Consider the following 10848-nt stretch of genomic DNA (forward strand, 5'->3'; position numbering starts at 1 on the left):
GCAAAGAATTTTGTGCGCAAGTATTTTTTCTCCAGCACTGTAAATAGAAAAAGCAAAAAAGCTTTGCTTGTATCGGTATCTTTTGAAAAATAGTGAAAAAATATTATCAATTAATTCGCGCAGGTCCCATAAGAAGCTGATTAAATAAATTTTTTTTGACAATATCATCTTTCTAAAGAATCAATGATTTTTCGGGTGGATTTTTGTTTACGTCCGCTATTGTTTGAAATGCAATATAAACGCAATAGAACACGAATCCACAGCCAACTAGCCTCAGGTTTGGCGTGGGTGAGGTGAGTGTTCTTTATCTATTTAAGCAGATAAACACCTATATTATATAATATCCATCAATTTCCATCAATTTCCAGTAGCATTCAATTGCAGCAGGAGTCAAGTTTTTCTCTATTAACCTTCGTATCAGATTTCTAGTAGGGACCCCATCAAAAAAGCGAGGGGTTTTAATACATGGACAATTTCACATTTCAGTTCTGCATAAGACAAACATACTGTTCATCCTTTTTTCACTTCTAATCTTAACAGGTTTGAAGAAATGGGAATCTTTATTACCTTTGAAATAATCATCTTTAATTCAGAGGATTAAAATAGAACACAAGAATTTTTTACTCCGAAAAATTTTTCATTCTGGACTTCTTTTAAATTATTTTCAACAAACCATTCCATCCATTGTTAAATCATTTTATAAAAGCTCTGTTTTGCTGTTTTTATTAAAGCGAATTCGCTAACGAAACTCAGACCTATTTTGCAACCTTTTTTCAAGCTTCATTTGCGTTCTTATTCATTTGATCTTTATCATTTCCACAGGTACAGCAATCATGTTCCGACTAGCATTTCTTTCGTTGCTGTTCTTTGCAGCATGTGGTTAGTATAGTATTTTGAAAGGCTCAAAATATTTCTATTTGTGTTCAAGTTTTTTCAGAGAAGGCTGTTGCACTTTTTAGGCCAGGATTAGTCGTTCACTCTATTTTACCTGATATGCTGATTAATTGTATTCAAATTTATTTCTTCAGATGCCACAATCTCATGCAAAAGAGACTATGATATGCTTGGATGCTACGAGGAGTATTCGCCAGGAACACTGCTCTTTAGCGACAGAAACAACATTAATTGGGGCGACATTGAGGGCTACATGAGAGGGTATGTAAGCAAGCTTCCTTTATATAACCATGAGACGTGAATGGTAAATAATGAGTTGCGTCACCGAGAAAGTGAAAATACCCTACCACAGGCATCGTCTTAAGGTGTATTTCCACTTCACGGTATGGACGGAAAGCGAAAAACGGTAAACGATTCGGAAAGTTTCCGCCCATCAATTTCCAATTGGCTTTCTTTCTATTTCCATTTTGTACAATGAAGCATGCCCGAAGAAGGGGAAGAAGGCATGTTTATGGTAAACAACTTTATGATGCTTTTTCTTTTGCAAGAAGATTGAAAAGTTGAAAGAAAAAGAAATACGAGAAGAGCATTTGATTGAAATATGTTTCAAGAAAAAAGCAAAAAGGAAAGTTCCACCTAGGGAACTATGAAAATACAAGCGTTGCTATGAAAAATACAAGAGGGACCTTCTCGCAAAACTTCTCAAAAAGGGTTCACTATTGGAATTTACAAGGGGGGCTCTACAACTCTGCCTGCTTCCACCAAAGATAGGTAATATCATTTCAAGTAATTCAGAATGACTGTGACTCAGTTCGAAGCACAGCTTGTTCCTGAAGTTATGACGCAATGCCTCGAACATGATTGGTTGAGAGGTCAAACGGTACGAATTCCTTGGAAAAAAGTTGCCTTGATTTCAACTTTCAGAAACGGAAAGCGGTACGGTAAGCGTGCCGTTCTTGAATGTCAAAATATCTCCTGCGCATGCTTGTACCGTATACCGTTTTCCGTTTTCCCTCCATACCGTGAAGAAGAAATCCACCTTTACGGATTAGAATTTGCTGCAACTTTTGAGAAGTCGTAAAGGTTAGAAGCGAAGGAGGTAGCGTGCAGCTCGTATTGAGAACTGACTAATCATCACGGCAAAATTACAACAACACGCATGAATTTCAGACGAAAAAGTTTCAAAAGTATAATGTGAATTTTTATATTTTTTCAAAGCCATTTTCAAGTTCTGTACCGTCAAAAGATTGTTAACAAATTAACATATAACTTAGTGGCTTAATTACAAGTTAGCGTCCATTCCTATCAAAATGTGTGTAGGTGAGCGTATTTATGGACTAGGGGGCTGCAGAAAAGCGTGAGAAAGAATAAAGTGAGAGAAATAGAGCGGTTGATTGTTTAATTGGCACGTGACTTTCGATCCGCATCTGGATATAAATTTTCTGCTTATCTGGACATTACCCGACGTTAAGGTGTATCGGATGAGGAGCACTCCAGTATGATAAACACTCAATTTTGCTGTACTAAAGGCTTTTTTAATATTGAGATATTTGCTCTTTCCATTCAACTAAGTACTCACTCCCTATCGTGGAAAATAGCCCTGTAAGCAGTTTGTTTTACATATGTATTCATGTAGTCAAAATATATTCCCGGCTTTCACAAAATACACAGGACGTTGAATTCCCGATATCAAGTTGCAATGATATCCAGTGTTGCGTGGCAAGTCTCTTAATTATCAAATGGTAAGCAATTGCAAGGCAACGTGGCATCTCGATTGCAAGTGACACGTGTGGCATTCTATGCAACAAAGCGTTTTGGACATACCAAAAATTTCCTTTTGTTCGAAATGGTTGCAAATTAAAGGGCCCTTTCTTATTTTATGCACTTTCGAACAATAAACTATTTAGAAAAGCTGCCAGTAATTTTGGTGGTGCTTCATTTTGAACCAATTATATTCTTTTTTGTCTTTTTATTCACTATTGCCCTTGTATGACGCAAAATTGTGAAAACTTCTACTGAACCATATCCTGGGTTGAAGATTGAGCCAGCATTTAAGGGATGAATTTTGAATTAAGATTTTCTGCTGTTCTTTTCTTTAATGAACTACTGATAACTGACAAAAACCTTTTTATCTGTTATTAGCTTTCCTAAGTTGGGGATCGTTTAATTTGCAAGAATTAAGTGACATTATTTCCTTTTATGTGGTAACTTAAAAATGGCTAACTATAATGCTTAACCAAAATAGGTATTACCAATAGAATGAGAGATTATGCAACAGGCCAAAATCAACTCCGAGTTTTAAGATGGCAGTTTGCACCCAAGGCAAATATTCTGCCTAATAGCTAAGTTGTCATTATTTGTTACTCTGTATTTTTTCAAAACATAACTCAATCTTCAATTTTAGACTTATTTCTACTCCAATCTGACACGAGTCAGAATTTCAAGGGATCTTTTCTTGCCTAATTTTTTACCTGAAACTTGCTTGAAAGGATCAAAATCAGTCAGTGGGTCTACAGTGCAACTTCGACTGTTTCGACAAAAGTTTTAAATTGAAATTTCGTGGCAGATTCCTGTCAGTCCCTGTCCGGTCTTTCTTTTCGCTCTGAAATTGAATCTCATAATTCGTAACAGCAGCAATGCCAATTAAACTGGTAGATGGTGATAAAATATAAAATTGAATGTATTTGGGGCTACAACATTTTCTAATTTTTTCAGTCTTGCTTGCAAATGTTCTCAAAAAGCTAAAGTAGACGGCTACGCAGGATTTGCTATGCACTTCTGGGGTGAATGCTACGGAAGGACGTCGGCCGAGCTTGCAGGGCTTGTTGCAAAAAGTCACAGTAGTCATAAATGTGTCGGAAACCAGAAATACACTCATTGTGATGTAGCTGAACATGAACATTGTACAGGGGTTGAATACGCTGAAGCAGTCTACAAATTCAAGGCGTCATCTGAAGAAAGTAGGCACCTTTCCTTGTGTAGCTTTATATGCATTTTTTATGCTATGACAAAGAGTTCAGCTAATATGCAACTACGTCCTATCCATATATTCTACTGATTTTATTTTATAATCACATAGAAAGTTGTCTTTACTACTCAAAAAATCACTCTTATTCGTTTCCAGATGTAAATGGAGGTTTGGGTGAGTGGGAAGACTGGACACCTTGCGATAAATCATGTGGAAGTGGCTTGCAGGTACGAGAAAGAAACTGCGACAGCCCTGTGCCAAAAGGGAGTGGCAAAGACTGTTCCGAGCTCGGTCCGTTGTCAGAAACAAGAGTTTGTAAAATAAAGGAATGTCCAGGTTTGTACCTAGAAAGAATATCAGCTTCTTGAACTAGTTTCTGGATAAGTTTCAATAAAATTCAATTTCTGTGTTTACAATTCAGTAATTTCTTGCTACCAAAGCAAATAAATAATAGATTTACTGAACGCTGTTAAGACCTCGTCTTTACAGTTTGCTTTTCCTACAGATTTGGTAGATTTGAAGCCTCCAATAACCAGTGAATTAGGTCTAAATCAAAGCACAAAAAGATACTTCAGACAAAAAACAAGGATTTTAGATTCTCTCATTCGCCACTTAATTTGTTATAAATAAAAGGCCAAAATGGTGTTCCCTTCTGTTGTGTCTCAATTAGGCACCCTTAGACGCAAAAATCGCCATTAAGCGTTGGCGCATATTTGATAGTGGGAGATCGTTAGAAATTCTTTCTTCCAGTTCTGAGGTTCATTCAAGGGTGGACTTACGAGGGGGCCAATAACAGGCTTAACGTATTGGGAGCTTAAATGAAAAGAAGCATTCACTGATTAAAATTTATCAATGCCCTCTTTTCTCTTTTATAAACCTAATTAAGAGTCGATCTTTAAGCAACTTTTGAATGTCGCTTACCGTTAAGCTAGATATGTACATTCAGGTGCATTTGAACTTGTTTGAAAAACTGTAAACCAGAGGAAGGGAAAGCTTAGGAAAGCTTAACAAAAACAAAGCCAAAATGGCTTAATAAGAAACAAATAATAAACTATGATATTATGTGATTTGCTAAATTGAAACGATTTTGGATAAGAAAAAGTGGTATTAGATTTATCAACTTTACAAAAACATGCCAATTGACATTACTTTTTATAGACCTATTAAACCTATTTATATAGGTGTAACCTATTCAACTTTAGAGAGATGCAACACTCAGGCACCGCGGAAGAGGGGACGCTAGGGGGGCTTTAGCCCTTTAAATAATTTTCAAAATGTCCCTCAATCTAAAATATGATCCGCCGTCATTGACGACACTATATTACAAAACATTTACATGTTTAATTTTAAGGAACGGTAGGGTCAATCAGAGCTGCTATTCTAGATGGGGGCCATTTCAAAAATTAAGCACAATCTGAAAGCTATCTACATTAGATGATAAATTTTAATAAGCCTGATAAATACCTAGCCATACCAGTTAAAAGTAATATTTTGGCTCAAACTAGTAGTCGTTACGATTCTAGATTACCAGAAAATATTGAAACCTTCTTTAATATTTACAACCCTCTAAAAATTCACCATTTTAATGCTTACAGTAAACGGTGGCTGGAGTTCATGGACTTGGGGAGCTTGCAGCAAGTCATGTGGAGGAGGAGTGAAGTACGCAAGTAGGACATGCACCAATCCTGCACCACAGAATGGCGGCAGCAGCTGCGCTGGAGCTTCAAGACAGTCAGCTTCTTGCAACACACACGGATGCCCAGGTCAGCCACTATATCTTCCTTTAACCTCTTGATCTGTGTCTCTAAAAATTTTTACTTTCATATTACTAACAATTATTAATTATTACTTTAATTTAGATTTAAGTTTCGGTTGGCTTAAATTAACACATGAGCTAGCAATAAGTGCCAATCTTAAACAAAGAAATTATTTTTATTATTATTATTATATAATTTTGTTGATACCGGTACATATATTTGGAATGCCTGATTATGGCGTTAAACATGGAGTACAAACATGAATGAATTTTTTGTGTCGGTTATTAGTTTGCTTTATAATTTATTCTTCAGACTTTAGGTCCTCTCAAAGAACAAATTTTCTATATCAATGCGGGTTTATACGGAAAGTTTAGCTTCGAAAAACTCAGTTTTCTGTTTTCTATTCACGGAGATTAAAAAACAATTCCAGTTTTGTCAGATGCATTCAATTTTGAGATGTTACGCATCTTTAGGATTAGATTGGTTGTTTGTAATTTTTTGGCCTGTATGAAAAATCATTGCGATCCCGAGATTTTCACTTACTTACTGAATCTTTATTCAGCTCTTTCTTATGTTTACAGTTAATGGTGGCTGGAGTTCATGGACTTGGGGTGCTTGCAGCAAGTCATGCGGAGGAGGAGTAAAGTACGCAAGTAGGACATGCACCAATCCTGCACCACAGAATGGCGGCAGCAGCTGCGCTGGAGCTTCAAGACAGTCAGCTTCTTGCAACACACACGGATGCCCAGGTCAGCCACTATATCTTCCTTTAACCTCTTGATCTGGGTCTCTAACAATTATTACTTTCATATTACTAACAATTATTAATTATTACTTCAATTTAGATTTAAGTTTCGGTTGGCTTAAATTAACACATGAGCTAGCAATAAGTGCCAATCTTAAACAAAGAAATTATTATTATTATTATTATATAATTTTGTTGATACCGGTACATATATTTGGAATGCCTGATCATGGCGTTAAACATGGAGTACAAACATGAATGATTTTTTTGTGTCGGTTATTAGTTTGCTTTATAATTTAATCTTCAGACTTTAGGTCCTCTCAAGGAACAAATTTTCTATATCAATGCGGGTTTATACGGAAAGTTTAGCTTCGAAAAACTCAGTTTTCTGTTTTCTATTCACGGAGATTAAAAAACAACTCCAGTTTTGTCAGATGCATTTAATTTTGAGACGTTACGCATTTTTAGGATTAGATTGTTTGTTTGTAATTTTTTGGCCTGTATGAAAAATCATTGCGATCCCGAGATTTTCACTTACTTACTGAATCTTTATTCAGCTCTTTCTTATGTTTACAGTTAATGGTGGCTGGAGTTCATGGACTTGGGGTGCTTGCAGCAAGTCATGCGGAGGAGGAGTGAAGTACGCAAGTAGGACATGCACCAATCCTGCACCACAGAATGGCGGCAGCAGCTGCGCTGGAGCTTCAAGACAGTCAGCCTCTTGCAACACACACGGATGCCCAGGTCAGCCACTATATCTTCCTTTAACTTCTTAATCTTTGTTATCTAACAATCACAGCATTCAAATTTGTATATATTCTATATAAACGGGGTCACATGATACTTGTTTCAGCGGCGAGATACGGCATACTTTCAATCGAGAAAAAATTGCAAGTTATATTTCTGAGAATAAATGATGGAGATAGGGTAGGGGAAACGAAACTATTCTTGGGTGCGAGATTTGTATGTTTTTGGGGAGTAAAATTGAGAAGTAATTGGGAGCTTATAGAGAACAAGTTAACTTCGTCGTTTGTTGCATTATACCAGACCATATTTAGAGTGAGAGGTAGTTTCTTTTTATTCAAAGGTTTTAGATCCCAAACTCAGTTAAACTCGCGAGTCCCCAGGTTGTGCCACCAACTGACCGACCGTGTGCATGCATACTTTTATATCACCTTGCTCGAAGTGAACCAGTCTCGCTCGCCTTTAAAGTGAGATTTGGCAATTTGTTATTTGATTGGGGAAGGACCTGTGATCTTATGGCGATAACTTATCTGATTGAAAGACATGTTTTACGATACTCTTTTGTCCCGATTTGTCTATTCCTTAAATAGATTTCTACGACGTCATCTCGCAAAACACTTTTTTTCATGATATAATTTTGTTTATACATTCACGGGCTCCGATAGAGGTTGGAAAGGGAGGGGGGTTGGTGTTGCAAGGGAAAATTCAGCACCCCAAACAAAAGTTTTGGGAAAGAAGTTGTTCTACTGTTTTGCAAAAGAATGGAGTTTCTTGGCTCCCCGGCCCCCTTTCGTCGGAGGCCCTGACATTAGGCGCAAAACATGGGGTACTTAGAAGCTTCCTGTTCTATACACCAAGCGTTATGTGCATGCGTACACACATGCCGTAATATTCAATTTTTAGATTTCATACGCTCTCAAGAAAGCATTTTTGCATATCAATGTGGCAAGTTTAGATAAAGACTCAGTTTTCTGTTTTCTGTTTTAAGCAGATTAAAAAACAACCCCAGCTGTGCCGGATTCATTTAATTTTCAGATGTTAGGCATCTTTAAGATAAAATTGTTTGTTTTTAATTGTTTTGGCATTTATGAGAAATCGCTACAATAAAAATTATTGAAACTTTATTCGACGTTTTTCATGTTTACAGTAAATGGTGGCTGGAGTTCATGGGCTTGGGGAGCTTGCAGCAAGTCATGCGGAGGAGGAGTGAAGTACGCAAGTAGGACATGCACCAATCCTTCACCAAAGAATGGCGGTAGTGGCTGCGCTGGATCCTCAAGTTCTTCAACTTCCTGCAACACACACGGATGCCCAGGTCAGTAACTTTATCTTTATTAACCTCTTGATCTGTGTTATCTAACAATTAACTCTCATATGTATATATTTTCCTCCTATTTCTTGCGATCTCTTATACATTTTTTGGCGGCGGGATTGGGGATATTTTCAATAGAGAAACAATTGCAAGTAATAACTTTTTAATCGGGATTTCTGGAAATAGAACCTGTTCTTAGATTCGAGATTAACATGTTCTTGGTTAGTAAAATCGAGAAGTAATTGTCTATTTTCTGGGAGCTTATACAACCTCTTTGTTTGTTGCATTTTGCCATGTCAGATTAAAAAAGAGGTAGTTTCTTTCTATCGCAAAAGTTTAATGTCGTAGACTCGGATTAACTCGTACAACTCAATGGTTAACTGCATCTGCAGCAACAACAAACAGTAAAGGTTGTCCAATGAAAATCGTTTTTTTGAAACTTTACAAAAGTGACAATGAAAACTTTACCATGAGCAGCTACAAAATCCTGTATTACAAAAAGTTAACCTCGTCCTTGTCACATTGACCATGTGCAACGCCAAAAAGCTAGTTCGTAAATGAACATGTGGCATTCTTAATATTTTTCACAACATAATCCTCGCTGATCAGCTGATCTCCCAGTTCAAGCATTCCAAGGTGGTCATTGATTGTCCTCAATCTTTTTTCGTTTTTGATATCTATCTTTAAGGTTTTTTGAAGATTAATGCATAAAGTTCAATGATGTCCAACTTTGTCAAGATACGTTTGATTGTTTAGAATTTTCGGCTCCTGCAAGAAATTGTTACGATCCCAAGATTTCTACTTAACTATTATACCTTCATTCAACTAATTTTCATCTTAGTAAATGGTGGCTGGAGTTCATGGACGTGGGGTGCTTGCAGCAAGTCATGCGGAGGAGGAGTGAAGTTCGCAAGCAGGACATGCACCAATCCTTCACCAAAGAATGGCGGTAGTGGCTGCGCTGGATCTTCAAGTTATTCAACTTCCTGCAACACACACGGATGCCCAGGTATTCTTCCCTATTTATAGCATTTTTTGTCAATGAGTGGATTAGCTTTGTTTTTGAATTGTAACTTCTAGAGTCAGCAGTGTATGGAAAATTAATTCGTTGCATTTATAATATAAACGCTGCTCCAAATTTCAAACAATATTGAATAGACACAATTTTTGTTACAGTTTGAGGTAGATAAGTCAATCTGTGAACAAGTTGTGTAGATGTAACTGAACATCACTTTTAATTTTGTTTCTTCAAGTAAATGGAGGTTGGAGTTCATTTGGCTCATATGGAGGCTGCAGCAGGCCCTGCGGTGGAGGCACTCAAACACGATATCGATCGTGCAACAACCCAAGTCCCAAGAATGGAGGAGCATCATGCCCAGGTTCAAGTTCCCAGAGCACCAGCTGTAACACTTATGTCTGTCCAGGTTGGTAATCATTAATGCCATCTTAAATGCACTGATTCTAAATATTGTCAAAACTATATTTCCTTAGCACCTTTATACAAAATGTAGATGAAGAAATAAGGAACTAACTTCCATTTTAGCCATAAGCAGCTGTAGCTACAAGTACACATCCTACCAAACACACAGCGATGGAAATATGGTGTATATCGACCGTCACAGAATGAACTGCGGTGGGAGCGGCAGTATCTTGTCCATGTTCCATTTGCAAAGAAGTGGTGGGAATATACGCTACCAATACAAATGCTGCACCATTCAGGGATCTTGCTCATTGCAGGGCAAACAAACATCCTTCAGTGACGACGGTGGTGGTAATCTTGTCTACTTGGACAGGCATGGAGCTGATTGCGGTAACTCTGGATTTATCAATGATATCAGAGTTGAGAGGAATTCTGCCCACAACAAAGTTCGTTACAACTACTATTGTTGCAACCTTCCAAGCACATGGGCAAGTCGTAGCACGTGCTACACCAGTTATACTGGCTTCACGGATGATGGCGGTGGTAGGGTCTACTACCTTGACAGGCAGACAGTGTCCTGCAATTCTGGTTATGCATTGTCTTACATCAGGCTTCAACGCAACAGCAGCCACAACAAAGTAAGGTACCAGTATCGCTGCTGCAAGGTCAACTATTAACCAACTGGCCTCAGGTGATGAAGAAAAGTATTCTGCCTCTATAGAACTGCAACATAAACACCAACATCATTATATCATAACATTACTGATTCACATCAAATAGCTGTTTAGTATTTCAGAACATGTAATCGTTGGCTAAATTTTGCTGTTCATTTAACCATCTACGTTATTTCATTCATGAAAAATCAATAAGTAAAACTCTTTTTTTAACTGGTTTTCTTCTAAGACTCCAGCAAAATATAAATTAATTAGTGACTTTCAAAATGATTAGTTGTATTCATTACCTAAAATTTAAATTACAAGCACAGCCAATATGTTGTATCAGGATAAA

The 10848-nt window shown here is 37.2% G+C and overlaps 1 protein-coding gene across 1 annotated transcript; it reads left to right on the forward strand.

Moving 5' to 3' along the window:
* Positions 1-230: 230 nt before the first annotated feature.
* Positions 231-10715, forward strand: LOC135690696 (coadhesin). The gene is made up of 12 exons (XM_065208323.2): positions 231-293; positions 823-879; positions 1029-1155; positions 3610-3854; positions 4019-4198; positions 5458-5625; positions 6201-6368; positions 6941-7108; positions 8256-8423; positions 9262-9429; positions 9674-9844; positions 9964-10715. The coding sequence occupies exons 2-12, from the start codon at positions 834-836 to the stop codon at positions 10515-10517; spliced, it is 2163 nt and encodes a 720-aa protein (XP_065064395.2). The 5' UTR covers positions 231-293; positions 823-833; the 3' UTR covers positions 10518-10715.
* Positions 10716-10848: the final 133 nt, after the last annotated feature.

Source organism: Rhopilema esculentum, chromosome 4, assembly GCF_057945365.1.
Source record: "Rhopilema esculentum isolate cy_ngs chromosome 4, ASM5794536v1, whole genome shotgun sequence".
Lineage (NCBI taxonomy): Eukaryota > Metazoa > Cnidaria > Scyphozoa > Rhizostomeae > Rhizostomatidae > Rhopilema > Rhopilema esculentum.